The sequence below is a fragment of the Anabrus simplex genome, chromosome 5 (genome assembly GCF_040414725.1).
Source record: "Anabrus simplex isolate iqAnaSimp1 chromosome 5, ASM4041472v1, whole genome shotgun sequence".
Lineage (NCBI taxonomy): Eukaryota > Metazoa > Arthropoda > Insecta > Orthoptera > Tettigoniidae > Anabrus > Anabrus simplex.
In genome coordinates, this window is record NC_090269.1 from 110,804,945 (window position 1) to 110,823,965 (window position 19,021).

The following is a 19,021-nucleotide window of genomic DNA, read 5'->3' on the forward strand; positions in this document are numbered from 1 at the left end:
GCCTATATGTGGGTCGTACAGCACTATTGTGTTCATATCTCTGAACTCTTTCCAAAGAGGAATAAAGTAGACATAAACAAACATTTTGTATCACTCCACAAGGTCCACCTGTCTCGCTGCTTGCTCTTTACGTCAACATAAACACAACTAACAATTGACGGATATAGAGATATGAACATATTTGAGATATGGTAACAAACATACAGCATCATTGCTATAAAATATATTTGCCATGAAAATTAACAAGCCTACTTACATGACAAGTACCGGTATTTCATTAATCCGAACTTGCAAAAGGCTCGATTCCCTGTAGATTGGACGATTTGCTGTCACATCACTAGAATCCTCTCCTAAATTGGTAACCATTTTTTAATCCACAATATCTATGGCACTTTCCAGGTCCCAGATAGTTTTCTGTTCACGCACCGCAGACTGGACATAGGAATGCCATTGATCAGCTGTCATCTCACGAAACGCTGTGTCAAGATTTTTACATATGTCACGAAGTTTGAAAATGGTGTTAAGGCTGGCAACATAACGTTTGATCTGGCTCCACACCATCTCTATCGGGTTTAATTCACAGTAATATTGGGGGGGGGCAGTCTGAATACAGTGTAGACCGCTTGTTCATGTTTATGATCCGTGTTGATCGATGTGACTTCAGTGGAGAGAGAAATTTTTTAAAAAAATAGGTCCACCCTATCCATATAATGTATATTTATATGAGTTATATATATATACATAATAAGATTATTAAAAAAGCAGGACATGTTCTGCCCCTATTTGAGGCATTTTCAGCTGCTTAGAAAAGATTAAACCACTAAGGGCCGATTGCATAAACATCATTGACTGGAGATCAGTTTTAATCTCAGTTCAGAAAATGATTCGAGATCAGACCAGTGTCAGGTTGTATAACACTGATCTAAGATCAACTAATCAAAGTTCAATTTTGATCCGAGTTCATATGCGAGCGCTTGGCAACAGCGCAGAAAAAGCTGAGTATCGTGAGTCGCGTTGAGCAGTGTGAATCTCTTTTCCTTCGTATTCTGTGTGCCGAGCGAAAGAAAGAAAAAATGACTGAAATGAAGCGCGAAAAAGGACTGTTCTAATTTTTCGCAGGAGGACAAGGGTGACCTAGTTGAAATCGTATCGGTCAAGTTGGCCGTGCGGTTAGAGGCGCGCAACTGTGAGCTTGAATCTAGGAGATAGTGGGTTTGAGCCCCACTGTCGGCAGCCCAGAAGATGGTTTTCCATGGTTTCCCATTTTCACAACAAGAAAATGCTGGTGCTATACCTTAATTAAGGTCACGGCTGCTTCCTTCCCATTCCTAGGCCTTTCCTATATCATCGTTGGCATAAGACCTATTCTGTGTCGGTGCGACGTAAAGCCAATTCTAAAATAAAAAACATGAGGTAACTTCACTCTTAGCCCCATACTGAGACAAGAGAACCGTCTTTACACTACCCCATATGTTCTTTCTATTGCTGACCTGGTTGCTTTATGGGCTCGATTATAAGCTCGCTCTGCAGCTGTTTCGGCATGCAGTATTGGAGTCAGCAGGTAACGACAACACTGACAGCCACTGTTTCCCAGGAGTAGGCCTATGCCTTCTGGAATGTCTCCTGTTTCGAACTGAGCATATACTCGTAAATTAATGAAGATATTGCAATTGTGAGCAGATCCTAGCCATCTTGCTACGATAGTTAGGGACCTGCGCCGAGCATCACAAATAACTTGAAAATTTAACGAAAACCACCGATGACAATTCCTATAAACTTCTGCATTATCACCCCCAGGAGATATTATAGGCATGTTTGTACGATCTATAGCACCTAGAACACCAGGGAAGTGTTGTATATAAAAAAAAATCACGCATGATTTTCCTCACGTCACTTTGGTCGGTAGGCATTTTGATAAACTCGTGTTTCAATGCAACAATAAGATTAGATACAAGATGAATAGCTCTGCAGACTGTCGCTGCGTCTACATGCAGTAAATCACCAACGACTAAATCAAAGCTTCCCCTGGCAAAGAATCTTGAAGTTAATACCGTAATAACCTGTGCATTGGAGGCAAAGATTTGTTTCTCTTGATAGGTTTAACTAAAATATCATGCAGCCTGAGTTCTAGCTGTTCCATGGTATCTTTTCCCAAGCGATCCCTCAGTTTAAACTTCTTATCACTCAACTCTCTCATTGGATTTCCTCTTTCACAGAACACACGGAGAGCCCGATGAAATTAATCATTTTCATCATCAGAAGATATATCTGAGAAATCAGAGTAATCAGACATCTGTAAAATACAAACGAGATAAGATAATAACGTAAGCAGATTATCGAGGTTATGTTATAGAATTATTACATTACACTGCAGTAAAAGAAGCGTAATATTGCCTATATATGGACAACTATACCTAGCAATGTATGAGGTTAGACTTCAGTGTATTTGTTTACCATTTATTGTAACAAACAACACAGGTAATATTTTATTAACAATCAGCTGTTCTTGTATCTCAAGTAGAAAACAACTCCTTGAACTAAGACCAAAGAGTTTGATCGGAGAAATTTCAACAGTCAAAGTTGATCTTAGTTCAGTGCGAATTGATCTCAGATTAACGTTTATCCAATACAAACGTTCGAGTTTTGCGTGAACCAACATTAATTACACATGAAATTAAAATCTTGTTAGTTTTCCATGAAAACTTCTTTCAGCTCAGCAACTTTGATCAAGTCAAGCCCATTAAAAAACACCTAACAACGCCAAGCCAAAAAAAATTGATCGCATGTAGATTTAAATTCTTTGATCAAATAAAATATAATCGATACAAAAGAGCCCAACATGAAGGCGAAATCCTTTTATTTTTTAATCTTCCATTGTAATTTGGTCACTGGCATACTGTTTGTAGTAAGATTCTGGATGTCTTGTACTGCATAAATTAGGACTACATCAACTTTTAACGGTTACTTTGAACTCGAGAATTTCGAATGCAAGTACAGATTCTTTAAAGTTCGTGAATGCATTATATTTACTATTTGCGCACTTTTTAGCGATAGATTTACACCCTAGTGCTGAATCGGTCGACTTCGGTTATCTTCGAGATTCGTATTGGCAACCTTTGAAACACAAACTAAGAATCGCTTATGATCGTTGTGCCACATCTGGGGTACACTTTACGTACTCGTACTGTTGTTGTTTACACAGCAAAGCCAAACTATAGAATTCATGCTAGGAACACGTTTTGCATCGGGAAATATTATATAGTATTATATACTGTGTGTGTGACACAGTTGTTGGCGTTAAGATAATAAAGGTTTAGAAAATTCATATCAATCGATCATATTATCGATTCAATTCAGATTTCATTTCCATTCAGTTGGCAGTATTTACCGGAACCGGCAGTGCTCCCTTCTTACTCCTCACCAAGTACAAAAATCTATCACTAAAAAGTGCGCATAGAGTAGTTCTGCCATCACTAACCACAAACACATTGGAAAGAGAAAAAAATCACCAAAAACTCAGAAAGTTCAGTTTATTCGTGACCTTGAGCTAAGCAAGAAAGTGGGTTGAGACACACTACAAGTTAGTATGAGTGGGAAATGATACAAACTTTTTAAATGTTATGTTGTGCATATAAAATTACTGCAGTTTTTATAAGGACATTTTTACATAAAAATTCCCATTTTATATTAGGACCAAAACAGTAATAAGCAATCTCAAGACCTCCCACAGCTTTATATAATTATGTAAGGTGCAAGCATATCTGTTCTGGTCTATCACATTAAAATACCACGTTTGTGTTAGGAAGGAGCAATTTTGATTCCTGTCTGAAAGTCGAGTGACTATATAGTGTGCCCCGCAGGAAGTGTCAAAAGCCTCCTCGGTGATACAATTGAAAAAAGTAAAAAATAAAGATGGATATAATGTGTAAGTACTAACATTTGACGAACCTCTTCAAGTAGAGCTGTCGAAATGTGCTCTGTCTCCTTCCAGTTGTCGCGGCCACTCTCTACTTTATGATTTCTGAGTTTTCCCTAAATAATACCAGCTGAATGTGATGCTAAGATGGTCTCTTATGCAAGATCACCACCGATCGCTTTCTCAGTACTGTACTTGCACGAATTACCGTAATGACCGGATGTTAACGCCAAGATCCATAGATGTGTTGTAGCCGACTTTTCATGAGAAACTGCTTCTTGAAAAACACTTGATCGAGGATATAGCGTTTATTGACAAATTTCTGGGCGGCTGATGTGGGAAATCGTTTCTTTAAGGAACGGATAATGCAGGATCTTAAAAACATGATTTAATTAGGATGCTCACGGATGAATTAATTTGAACGAATGATCTGGGAAAACTTAAGTTTCCAGGAATGGATAATTGAGGTTCCATTGTACTGTTATAAGATGACTTTTTTTTTTTGCTAGTTGCTTTACGTCGCATCGACACAGATAGGTCTTATGGCGACGATGGAACAGGGAAGGGCTAGGAGTGGGAAGGAAGCGGCCGTGGCCTCAGTAAGGTACAGCCCCATGCATTTGCCTGGTGTGAAAATGGGAAACTACGGAAAACCATCTTCAGGGCTGCCGACAGTGGGGTTCGAACCCACTATCTCCCGAATACTGGATACTGGCTGCACTTAAGCAACTGCAGCTATCGAGCTCGGTAAGATGACATTTACTGATTCAGAAAAGACCTATAATAGTGTAACATACGATTTTTGGAAAATCTGGTATGGAAAAGATAAATGCTAAAACTGTGTCAAACACAAGTAGGTAAACCAGGACCAGTGGAAATTGAAACCAGACAGGAAAATGTACCCTCACTTTCCCTGTTTATAACTGTGATGGATGATCATGAAGACAGCAAGAATAGCTTAGAGAGAACAGAAACGAACACAATGCATTTGGTGATAATATTGTGATTAGAGGAAACTAGAGAGGGGCTCCAAAAACAATTTGTTGAAGTCCTTTCACTTCACAAAAGTGATGATTCAAGCCCTTCTTCTGTAGGCCAATTTCAGGCGTTGCGTGTTTACATTTGTAGATTTCTTTTTAACCCTTTCAGTCGTAATTTTTCATTTTTTAAGCAAAAAATTTGAAACTCCAGCCAGAGTGTTGGTCAAAATATTGTTAGGCTAAATTAAAACCATACTGGGCCCTTTCTTTTACAAATACATAATGGATAATTAGAATAAAATTAGAAATAAAAATGAAAATAAAACACTCTAGGCTACAATCTAGTTACTTAATACCTAAATAAACTGTCACAGTTTTCATTTTTACGCCCTGTTTTGTGTGGAAATTTGCAGAACAGTTCTTTTCCTTTGATAAGCATAAATGAACTTTACATTTTGAACAAAATATGTATGTTTTACCTTTACATAGAGAGTTTTTACAACTTGATTGACTGGTTTGATCACTGTACTGAGGTAAGTGATTTCTGCCATCAAAACGCACCTCACTGATGGGATGTAACACAGTCCTCTTACGATGAACATCAGAGCTGGACTGCTCTGTTGGAAATGAATCATGTCCATGATCTGATTTTCTGCTTCTCCAATATTTCTGGCTTCTTTCCGATACTCCAACTAAGAAATAGTTATGGCTGTATCCAAAGCATGAGTAAACAATCTCAGGGTCCATTTTCTTGAGCGGATCAAAGAGCGGTAGATGGCAACCAAAAAGTTGAATTTATCCGCACCACATTGTACATTTTCACTGCTTGTGGCCTCTGCACTTCAACATACTAACTTCTTTTTCTCCCATTTTTTACAAACGTCCTTGTTACCTGCACCAAAAAAACTGGAACCAATTATGACACAAGATTTCTCATACCATTTTGTAAAGACTATGTCATCTTTTCTGACTACTTCTTGAATAAATCCACGAGTTCGATGCTTCCTTATATCTCCATCAGATTCAAATAGTGGCTTGCAGAATCTGGCAACACGTATTGTTCCTATAGCATATATGTTCTTCTGGAAGAGCCATCCTTGTTCTCAGACCAGCAATATTCACGATCCATGCTTGCAGACGGTAACAACTTCACGCGTAAACTTGTATTTTCTTTGTTGAGGTTATATGTAATAATGCCTACTGTCAGTCGTTCTGTCCTAGATCTAGCACGATATTTTAAAAACATCTGCAGCTGACCATTATACTGATTCATAGTTTCTAACAATGTGCCTTGAAAATATAAAGCCTATTTGAGCTCCAAAAAAATGTATCTCCTTTTCTATAGCTATTCTAAGTATATAAAAATGATTCAAAGAAAGGTAGTTTTGTATAGTCAATATATTCGATGTCACGGCATATTTGATTCATTGTTTCCGCATACATTTCTTACCTACAGAGACAACAACTTACGGAGCAGAAACTTGGACAATGACAAAGAAGGATGAGAGTCGAATACAGGCAGCCGAAATGAAATTCTTGAGGAGTATGATACAGAAGAGTAGAAGAGACAAAATAAGGAATGAGAAAATCCGGGAAGAAATTGGAGTGGAAAAAATGAATGATAGAATAGAGAAGAGCCGACTAAGATGGTTTGGGCACATAAAGCGAATGAGCGACAAAAGAATGCCAAAAAAGGTAATGGAAATGCAAATCCAAGGAAGGAGAGGCCCTGGACGACCACGATTGAGATGGAAGGATACCATTCAATGCAGCATTATAGAAAGAAACCTGGACTGGGACACAGTGTTGGAGGAGAAGTGGTGGAAAGACCGAAGAAAGTGGAGAGGAACCATATTTGTCCCTACCCGGCTACAGCTGGATAAAGGGAAATGATGATGATGATGATGATGATGATGAGAGGACATAATATACAATCCATAGTGGTTGTTGTTTAAGGAACAGTATACTGGTAGGGCAAGAGTCTACAGCTTTTCAAAGATGATTATGGTGAACAGAAAACAATCGTCCTATATCTAGGACATTATGACTGAAAGGGTTAACATATATATGATACTTAATAATCTCCACAAATTTCATTGTTGTAAACCTAATGCATGTGATTTTATAAAATTTTAAACGTAGCGATCGGTGTTTACATGGAATGGACTTTTAACTTCATATACCTTCACGTTTTTTTTAAATTCTGTGAATTGTGGTAACTTTTACTGGTAATGTTAAGATATTGTTTACAAGGACAAAGTACATTTTGCGAAAAAAAAAGAGTGTAATTTGCGTAATGTCTGTTTAATATAGTTAAAGGCGATCGTCGCGTGTTTACTTGACAGCGTTGTGGGATTACACATGCGAATCAGTGCTATGGCGACATGGCATGAGGGGCTAATAAATCTTAAAACTCTCCATCAAATACGATCACTGAATGATAAAATGTATATTTAATATCGCAGTAAGTAATAACAAAGAAGGGGCACGATGACGCAGCGGTGAAGCTGCTTGTAATCATCTGAGTTCTGCATTCTGAGTTCTGATTCTCATATCTGTTGGCAGCATACATGTAACTCGACAGATGTCATCTTCCTTCTTCTCCTAGCATGCCTTTCCCTTTCCTTTCTTTTAGAATCCTCTTCGTCCTTTCTCTTCTCCAATACCGTTTACAACATTCCTTGTGGGGAAAGTGGAGTTATTAAAAATCACCTCAGTTTGAACACAGATTGCTGTTCTCAAATATTTCTTTTACAAGCGAGTAATGCAGAAACTGAATCCTGAGGGCAGCGTGTTGCATCACATAATGCATTCCTGTACACGTGGTTTCAAGCAATAGGAAACTCCCCGGTCGCCTGCTCATGAGAGAGTCGTAAACACGCGACATATTTTACTATTAGCCTCGTATGAAATCATTTGAAATTTTAAACAAATTATATAACAGCTTGAAAGGGTGTACAGTATTGGCTTTGTATACCAAATTTTATTCAAATTGAGCCATGCATTTTTCGTCTACAGAAACTTTTATACCATTTTCGTCGCATGGTTACATGGCCTACAGCAATAAATTCATCGCCTTATTACACCTTATATAAACTGTTAATAACCTAAATAAGTACTTTACTACAAAGAGAGAGAGCATTAGAATTAACATTTACCATAATTATTTTCATACCTTTCCATCATCTTTCCACCTTTCCACCGGACACCAGTGGGATCCGAACCCACAACCTCCTGGTTTCGCCATTTTTGTTCTGTACTTAACATCTCTTCAACACGTACTACATGTACGTAACACGACCTAATACGTTGAAAGTCTGTTTCGATTACAATGCGGTCGTGAAAATTCAATATTCATTTTAAAAAATGAACATATTAAGTTAATTCTCATTAATTTGAGTATTAAAGTTAAAATATTACACTTGCAAAAATTTATCGCTTTATTGTGAAATACGGACTTAGCGGTACACAATTAATTCCAAATCTTCTGTGTCGCTATCGCAGGTTTTGGTATCTGATGCGCCGTCCTCTCTGCTGTTAATACCAGTATCAGATTCTTCGTCTCTCTGCCACACTGCGTCATCTTCGGATCCGTCTAGTGCATTCGAAATCCCAGTCCTTTTGAAGCTCTTGGAGACTGTTGCTGATTGCCGCTCATCATCCACTCGTAAAATCGACGTAAATGGTCTTTAAAGTGTTTATTAATACATACGTCTAGTGGCTGCAAAGCAGATGTTAGGCCACCAGGAATGACTATCTGTCATGTCTTATTTTTACTGAGAAGTTGCTTCACTTCGTTCATGAGGTGACCTTGGAAACTATCTAAACAAGCAGAGCTGGTTGTTTTCGTAATGCACCGGGTCTTCTACCCCACACAGTTTTAACCCAGTCCAGCATGAGTTCTACATCCATCCAACCTTTTGGTTGCACTCGTACATGAATTCCACGGGGAAACTGTATATTCTTAGGCATCGTTTTCCTCTTGAAAATGATGTAAGGCGGCAACTTTCTTCCGTCAGCTGTAATGGCTAGCATTGCCGTGCATCGCAACTTCTCACTACCGCTAGTTTTCATTAATACACTCCGCGATCCTTTTAGCGCAATAGTGCTGTTGCGAGGCATATCAAAAAAAATTGGAGTCTGATCGGCATTATCGATTTGAGAAAGCAAGTACGAAGTTTCCTTGCGCAAACGTATGACAAATCTGTGAAAATTTACAATCTTGTCCGTGTAACCCCTTAATCAACCCACGACTCGCCTTAAACCGGGTTATGTTGCGTTTGCGCGCTACCTCCCATCCCTTAATTTGTAACATTTCATATGATACACTGCATCCATTGCTATGTATTTCATTGACGTACATAAACACTTCATCAATTATAGGAAACTTCCCCGTTTTAGGACCTCTAAACGCACGTCTAGAAGGGTTTGTGCTTTTTAGCTTGTTTTTTAATTTCCGCCAGTCACGCACCATTTTTAACTCACTGAAAATTTTCTTTCTGCAGCTCTGTTCCCGTGCTGTTCAGCGAAGGCAATTACGCTTAGCTTGAAGCCCGCAGAATAGTTTCTATATTTACCCATAATCGCTTATAAATGCTTCACACGTTAATGCTTCGCAATATAAATGACTTTCCGTAATTGTTCACTATTAAAACAAATTATTTCTACAAACACCCCAAACACAAATTAAAAACTTAAATTCATACGCACATATGTCCACAGTAATCACATCAGTCACAAACAAATAAATGCATCTGTGATCTGTCCATTCCAGAGCAGCCAATACTGTTAGGCAGCAAGGAAGCATGCAGCAATTTGTTATCAGTTGAGCTCGTTGGTTGCGACACACTACTGCGCTTGCACAAAGCTCGCAAACTGGAGCACGGACGTCTTCATCCATCGCTCTAGCTAGCGCAGTGTAGATCTACTGTAGTTGACCGTGTTCCAAGACGTCAGTAACAAACGTTCATTTTTTCAATTTCTTTTAAACATACGGTAATTAGGTTAATATTTCTTCCCAGTTATTGATAATTTTACATTACATTACTGACGAGTTTCTAAAATAAAACTTTAACATCATTGGATAATAATTATCTTGACTACTTGGGTAAAAGTTTTCATCCTATGCCCGGACACTTATGACGTAGTAGCAAGAGTCTAGCGACGACAACCGAGACATCGTAAATAATTTGGCTGACCGTGAGCTGAATAATTCCATGGAAATCTGCGTTATCGTCTTGGATTTCACTTTGTGTGCAATAACACACGAGCCGGCCCCATGGTGTAGGGGTAGCGTGCCTGCCTCTTACACGGAGGTCCCGGGTTCAATTCACGGCCGGGTCAGGGAATTTTACCTGTATCTGAGGGCTGGTTCGAGGTCCACTCAACCTACGTGAATACAACTGAGAAGCTATCTGACGACGAGATGGCGGCGCCTGTCTAGAGAGCCAAGAATAACAGCCGTGAGGATTCGCCGTGCTGACCACATGACACCTCGTAATCTGCAGGCCTTCAGGTTGAGCAGCGTTCGGTTGCTAGGCCAAGGTCCTTCGCGACTGTTGCGCCGGAGGAGGGGGGCGGGTGGTTGGAATAACGCAGAATTCTATCAGACCTCTTGTCTACTAGAAGACAAGTGTGTGTTGGTACCAGTATTTCCTGGCGACGTTGCCGATAAGCGATAACTTACAGCCTTACATATTTTAAATGAGAACTCATAATATGTAGGGGGTGAATAAATTGTACACTGTCTCGCGACCACATTGTCAAACTGCCGATAGACTACTTGTACGCCATGCGTCGTACATGTACCGGTATTATTTATTTATACGTTGTGCAACATCTCGCAAATGTGACTGTGTTGCCAAATTGCCCATAAACCATACATGTATTTAAATTGTGCATTCATGTGCAACTTGCATTGCAGTTCAATTGACCTTTTAACCAGATTGGTGAACAAAATTTGGACTGCGACGATTATGCAATTAAATGTTTAAAGTCCGATTTTTGTATTGAAAATAAAGGATGCGACGATTATGCGGTGGCGACGATTGTGCCGGGAAATGCGGTATTTCCATGTAAGAACTCATTTTCTACAACTCTACAGAAGAAACACACAGGAATCAAAGTATCAGCAGACAACTCTTTTTTAGATGAAATGTTCCAAATGCTCTCCGTTAGCACTGATAGAATGCACCACCCACCATCGCATTTAATCCTGGATGCAGTGAAGTACCCAGTGACAGCGGATTGATGCATGTCAACATGGGGCATTTTGAACACTTCATGTAGGGAAGAATTTCATGTGATATGCTCTCCGTTAGCACTGATACAATGCACAACCCACCATCGCATTTAATCCTGGATGCAGTGAAGTACCCAGTGACAGTGTTTTCCCTGATTAATGTACTATGTTGTAAAAAGTGAGCTCTATCCTGGAAATGAAGTGTTTTCAAACCCATGTCTATAAAACATTTTTCTTCTTCTATGTGTGAGGAATGTGTTTGAAAGTTTGGCCGTACCTTGTTACAACCTGTATAAAAAATGGTTTTCATTCATTGGAACAAAAACTTGCACATTAGTAAAGGGTCTAATCTCTTTTGGCTACCTACTAAGAAAGCATGCTATTATATATATATACACACACATACACTAGCGTCAGAAAGTTTAGACTCGCCTATGAAAATGAATAATTTTCTTAAATAATTGTTTTCTGTGTGATAAGTAGTACTTTAGTTCTGTTACTTATGTATGGATGCTTTCAGCACTTTCATAATGCTATTTCAGTGTATATTGCAAGATTTCACTGATCTTTTCAAAGAAGTTGACAGATTTATGGTCCCCAGCTCTTACTGCCTACTTCCACCTGGATAACTTCTAGCCCTTTCCCAGGTAATAAACATGCTTCTCTCACGTGATTACTCCCCCCTGGTTTCCTCGCTGTTTTGGAATCGACAGTTAACCAACAGAAGTTATCCTGAGCAGTTGTACGTTAATCTCTGTACCAGATTGTTTATTTTCAACATTGTTGTTATCTGGACATAACTACGGTAACAACACACATCAAACAATCTAATATGGGGAAGAAGGCTAATATAATCCAAGAAAACAGAGCCAAGGCTTGTGCTTATAAAGAAATTGGGTGGTCAAACCGAAAAATTGTGGAAAAATTGAAAACTTCAGAGTGCCACGTTCTTAGAGCAGTGAAATGCAGAGAGGGAACAGGGAGTCATGAGGATCGACCACGCAGTGGACGTCCAAGGAAGACTTCTAAAATTGAAGATAACCGTATTTTAATTGTCAGCAAGCATGGCATAATAAGGCGTACAGCGGTAGATATTTGCTCAGAAATAAATAAAACAAGAGAACAACCTGTGTCTGTGATAACAGTGAAAAGTCATCTGCTTGAGGCGGGATTGTTTGGTCACGTAGCAGCACGGAAACCATTCCTGAAAACTGTACATGAGCAGAAAAGGCTATAATGGGCCAAAATGCATGCTAACTGGACAGCTGAAGAATGGAAAAGGGTGCTTTGGACGGATGAATCTAAATTTAAAAAATTCGGTTCTAACTGTTGCCAATACGTTCGTCGGCTTCCCAGCGGAAGGGTTATGGAATCCTGCATAATTCCGTCTGTGAAGCATGGAGAAGGAAATGTGATGGTGTGGAGATGTTTTGGAAATAATCAGGTTGGTGATTTGGTGAAAGTAGAGGGAATACTGGAAAAGAAACAATATCACTGTATCCTTTAGTGCAATGCCATGCCAGCTGGAATGAAGGTGATTAGTGAAAGATTTGTTCTACAGCAGGACAATGATCTTAAACACACCTCTCACTTGTGCAAGCAGTAGCTGGAAAAGAAACAAGCAGAAGGAATATTGGAATTAATGGTCTGGCCCCCTCAATCACCCGATCTGTCACCTATTGAACTTTTGTGGGAAGAACTTGACAGGAAAATGAAAGAAAAGGCACCAGGCAGTGTGGATGGGTTGTGGCAATGTCTGTTAGAAACATGGGGATGTATAAATACCGAGACTTTGGAAAAATTAACAGCTAGAATGCCACGAATGTGTAAAGCAGTAATCAAAGCAAAGGGTGGACACATTGATGAACAGCAAGTGCGATTGCTTAAGATGTTGTAATTGTGTTTCTAGCTCCCTGTGAATGTTCAGTGTAAAGGAAAATCTAGTGAAATGTGTAATAAAACTAGTTAGTTCTAAACACGTAGTTATTTCCATGTTGATTTTCAACAAATAGCCCCCATCTTTCATGGTAAGTGAAAATTAATGGGCGAGTCTAAACTTTCTGACACCAGAGAGAGAGAGAGAGAGAGAGAGAGAGAGAGAGTGTGTGTGTGTGTGTGTGTGTGTGTGTGTTTGTATATATATATATATATATATATACATATTAACAGAATTCAGACAGGCCATGGAAGATGCAGGACCTCACTCTACAAGTGGAACTGCTTAACGTCACCAGAATGCGACTGCGGTGCTCCATGGCAAACATCCCTCACATCATTTAAAGTTAAAAACTTCATGATTGTTCCGTATTGAATAGAGAAATAAGAAGATGTACAATATTATAGGGAAGGATCCACCTTTCAATACTCCGTAGTAAAAAGTAGTTACAACCTGTTTACATCTTCTTATCCCTCACATCATCAACAGCTGCAAGCTACGAGCCTACTCTGTTAGCTGGGCTGATTTCTTCATCCCATCAAAGGGAGTATTAGAGTGGATAGAAGGACTGGACATTTTGATATGATTATGCTTTGTGGTTATTGTACCATATTTAATTCTATATATATGTACATTTTATGCCATTCGCTGAATAATAATACTGCACACAATTTCTACTTACAAGCTAATTTCACTTCGCCCAAAGCATATGCTGATGCAGCTCTTGGCTTATGAGTTACCAGGGCAAGTTCGCCGAAATAACCTCCATTTGTTACACGATTTATCTGTCAAAAGATACACATTATCACATTAAACTCTGTACAAGTACAAAAAAAAAAATTAAAAAATTAAAAAATATATACATATATGAACTCCATATATCATAACTACCTCAACTTCTTGACCATTGTCACCAATGATTGTGATCTGTACAGTTCCATCTTCAACAAAATACATTCCATCTGCTTGATCCCCTTGCTTGATAATACGTTCACCATCGGAGTATGTACGTGGAACGAGGGCATCAGCCAAGTTCATACGTTCATAAGGCTGTAAAAAGAAAGACAACATGTTTCTAATTTTGCCTGGGAAACTTAATCAACACAGTGCCAAAAGTGTTGGCTTTCCATCTTGATATCCACTGAACATAGGGTGTATTTTTCACCTGACAAAATATATGGCATCAAGAAGTGCACCAGCCCAAACTACAAACCGAGCTATTGACCCCAGCATACAAGATATGAAATAAGATGAAGATCGAAATAAGATGATCCTTTTCGTCCTTATTCTGTCACCTATCTGTACTTTATAAACTATCAAAAGATAGCTAAGAACAAATTAAGAAATAAATTGACAAAAGCAAGCAATAAAATACTACTGGAAATAAAAAATGATTTGTAACGTACTTCAATAAAGTGATATACAGTGGTATACAACGTTATAATTTTCCTTGAAACAATATTACAATATTATAACTACCCAGACATCTGTTTTCACGTACATATTTTCATCCACAAAGAATTATTCTTTGTCAGAACTACATTCAGCATCATTGTTGTCCTTTGGATTTTGTACAAATTTTATTTTCTTATGCAAGCAGTTCTTGTACAATACAGAACCTACAGGATCTATAATTTTAACCCAACTTCAAAATATAACATTGTTTTGAAAATTTCAATTTGGGGCATTGTGACGAGACCGACTCACTGAATAAATAAAGAAAAACATAAATAAAAAAGTTATTCCAACATGCGTATGGGAACTGAAACTTTGTATTTAATACAAAACCAGGAAATATATGCTAGAATTACCTGAAGAGCCTTTAGCATAGGTACACTTTCAATCAAAGCTTCGTACATCTTTCTTTTTTTAAATGCACTCTTCAATAAGATTCTACGAAATGTCTGACGATCCATAGCCCATAAAGATCCTTCGGTAGCTGCTTGGATAGTAGCAGCTCGGGGCATGTTGTACAGCAGTGCTAATTCACCAAAGCTTCCTTTTCCTTCATATGTATGGATATGCTTGGCTTCTTGACCATCAGTGGACACATAGGCATGATAATCTCCACTGTAAAAAATAAAAAAATAAAAATACAGACATAGAAAGAAGGGGGTAAGGGAGTGAGGGGAAGGGAGATAAAAATCTGTGCATATATACAAACATCAACAAAAATGTTGCATCACCCCAAAATGTAGTGTCTATGTTGCTATTGTGGCCTTTTCTGAACTTGTCAAACAGCAGTCCCACAAGTTGTTTGCAAACATACCCACAGCTGTAGGCTATGGGTAATCCAGCTCCATGACTAAATGGTTAGCTTGCTGAATGCTCAGGGGTTGAGTGTGCACACCATATTCATAATTAGAATTCGTCATAGGACGGGCCCCATTTTCACAGACGCACAGGTCACCTATACAGCATCAACTCGAAAGACCTGTACCAGGCCTATTATTATTATTATTATTATTATTATTATTATTATTATTATTATTATTATTACTACTACCTATGAGTAGAATGCCATACTCGAATGGAAGGCAGCATTTCAGCTGAAGTTGGAACACCAGTAAGGAAGTATTAGAGAGGTGTTTGGACACTGTTGACCAATGATCAGGTCCACATAATCATATTACAGCAAAAAGGCTAGTCAACCAAGGAAGTTGCTTGATGTGTGCACTGGAGTCAAAGCGATATGGTGCAGTCATGTAACTGATTCAGAATGTCTGTATTAAGAGCTTCACCTGTACAAGCCATCCACATGCAAGAACTGCCAGTGATGATTGCGCTGTCTTTGACTGTTGGCTCAGAGAAATATAGGGGCAACTGCTGTGGAATGGAATTTGGAGTTCATGGAGTCTACAGGATGTCGCGAGTCCAAAGTATTCCTTCATCGGGCTGGGATCTCCTGACTGGAGTGGCCTGCCTGTTTCCCAGGAATGAACCCCATCAAACATGTCTGGGATGTATTCAGAGATGCCAATCTACAAAGTGGTTATACACAATGGCAGTGTCTGCTGCAGATAAGTGAAGGTTATGTTCAGCCAAGAAACGCAAGAAATAATATTCAACCCATGTGACACTGTTACTGTCACTTTTTGAAGCGTCCTGCATTGCCCTTCAATGCATCCACACACCATGTTTTTTTAAAGATTTCACATGGCGTGGACATTCATCGCTTCTTCCGTTTTTAAGTGAAAAATCACAAATGTGATTCACAAAACATGTGCCTCTATAATATTTCAATGGTCCTAGGCATGAAATGTACTACTTTCGGGAATACCGATTTGTTGCCGATTGTTTCTGTCCAGTCATTCGGCTCTTCATTGTTTTTTAATTTTTACACATCTTGCTAATTTATTTAACGTTGCTCTTCACCTAACCAGAATAAATGTTTGCACAATATGACAAATCTGCAACAAAAGCAGGCAACAGAAGCGTTAATCAGCAAGGTAACCCGATACTAAATCAGAGGTAAAAGAACAGAAACTGAGCACATACAGTATGCTGGGAATTTGCATTCTTCAAAGAATGTTACTGAATGATATGCTCTGTATTGAAGTTTGTAGACAAATGTTGTTATCCAGTTATTTTTTCATTAACTGTTTAATAGTGCCAGAAGTTAAACAATGAAAGCTGCTGTTTTTATGGCAGTCAAATCTGTTATCATCATCATCATCATCATCATCATCATCATCACCATATTGGAATAGCAAGACCAAGATTAAATTGATCACAGAAATTAAGGAGGATATTAAACTACAAATAACAACAGACTATCTCAAAAACAAAACAGAAAAAGTTAAGATACTTCAAGACACACACATCAGATCAATAAAAGGTCTAACGGGAGGATATTTTCAAAAGAACAAAGGAATGAAATGAATGAAAAAATACTGGGCTGATAGGAAATCAAAAAAATCCGTAGTATAATTGACTAGTGTGTTCCAATGTATGCCATAAAATGTAAAATAACTAAAATAAATTACCATATTGGATGTTTGTTGTCTCCATATTTTTTATGAAAGCCCAATTATGTGTTGGGTACACTGATGAGTAAAGCAATCCTTATGCTTTGACTAGGCACTTATCACACTTTAAACCTACTGCTCCTAATTACACAGACCTAACTTACGAGATATGAAACAATTACAGGTGTTCATGATCTCATCTGTTTTGTTAATGCAACATTTGCGAACATTTCATAACTACAAGGCAAAGATGTATCATATTCTTGCATGGCATGGGTCGAACAGAGGAAACAGTTTGCTCTTCGCATGACATCATCATGTACAGCCTGTACATCACAAAGGCAGTGTCACAATGTTTCCAGGACACCAATTCCTGGTGCAAAAGCCAATGAAAAAAATCCTACAAAAAAAGAAAATCATAGTCTTTGAAAACATATTTAATGCTGATGAGAAAGGTTTATTTTTACCAAATGAAGCTAGGAAAACAATGGGGTAAAAAAGTAAAAGAGGAACACAGTCAACGATTCATCTTTCAATTCTACTCTACTCAAATACTACAGGTAAAGAGAAGTTAACTTTACTAGTTAGCAGAATAGGGAAACCTTGATGCTTCAAGAATATTAACAGCTTGCCAGGAAAAAAAAAAAAAAAAAAAAAAAAAAGAACATTCAAGTGAATTGTGTATTGTATTTGTGTGTTTGTTTATTTTAATTTATTTCAACCTCTTGAATTCTGATTTTCATATACCTTCAGTTTAACTACAAGGCGAATAAAAAGTGACAAGATTTACTCAAGACTTTTTATAAGATCGTCCTCACGTGCTATGGGCGGCTTCAGGAAACACCATCTCTGCCCCGAAGGGTCTGTCCCTTCATGGACGTAACCGCTGAGCGCGTCTTGGAATTTGACACACTCCGTGTTTATGAAGGATGTGTGCATGGCTGGATTATCAAAACGTTATGCTCTGTGGTACCAAACGGGAAAGTGATATCAGGCCATTGTGAGGTGGTGGTGGCGGCGGCATAACTAAAGAAGTTTGTTAGGAACAAAAACGGGAGGCAGCTAAGGGAGGACAGATAGGCTGTTCCATCGTATTAAGATCAGCAAAGCAATCCTTATTCATCAACCACCCCTGCAGGATCTCTGGCAAAGAACACAGATATCAAACATATTTTGACTGGCATGAAGCAGCGTTGGTTGATCGAGAATCCAACAGTCCATGCTCCCCTGTAGTACTATATCCCGTCTCAAATTACCTGGGAGATAAGAATAGCAAGTCCGGCCACATGCGCGTTGTAGTACTAGTCACATTTTAAAAAAAAACAAAAAAAAAAACAAGAAATCGCGAGATCGGTAACTAGTTCAAATAATCTGTACCTAACATGTTATGAAAAGAATACAACATTTATACAATCACCAGAATAAATCAAGATGATATTCAATAAAATTCTGAAGGTTAATGTACTCGCCAATGTTGCCTGTGGAAGAAAGATAGGTTACTCAATTCCCTCCATATCGTCGTCGTCATCACTTTACAAAAAACAATATAAATATGAGTCTCCACCTTATCAATACAAAATTAATTTACATTAAGCTGGTAAATATAGTCAAGACTAGTTTCGACCCCTAGGGGGTCATCTTCAGTTGACATGCATTAAAAATGTATTTTTTACAAAAACATTACATGTAGTGGTAAAAGCTTAAATTAATTTGAACCGATCATAAATGTTGGTATGTCTGGTACATTTGGGCTATTGTATGTGTCAATTTTGAGTTTTTAGCACACAGTGTGAAGGTAGTTGATTAACTAGTGTGCATCATCCATGAAGTCACATGTTATTTTTTATGCTACTACCATCCAAATTTTTTTTTTTTTTTTTTTGGGTTATACAATGTGGAATATACATACATTTGTGCAAATCAACAGTGGCAAGTTTAACAATATACATTTAAAGTTGGTTCATAAATTACACAAATTGG

At 38.2% G+C, this 19,021-nt stretch overlaps 1 protein-coding gene across 1 annotated transcript in view; it reads right to left on the reverse strand.

Annotated features, from left to right (window-relative positions):
* Window positions 1–19,021, reverse strand: part of Pka-R2 (cAMP-dependent protein kinase type II regulatory subunit) — a 166,249-nt gene that overhangs the window by 25,943 nt on the left and 121,285 nt on the right. The window contains exons 5-7 of the mRNA XM_067147075.2: window positions 14,885–15,143; window positions 13,965–14,123; window positions 13,756–13,858 (exon numbers count right to left, since the gene is read on the reverse strand). Coding sequence (XP_067003176.1) covers window positions 13,756–13,858; window positions 13,965–14,123; window positions 14,885–15,143 — 521 coding nt within the window. The remainder of the gene's footprint in view (window positions 1–13,755; window positions 13,859–13,964; window positions 14,124–14,884; window positions 15,144–19,021) is intronic.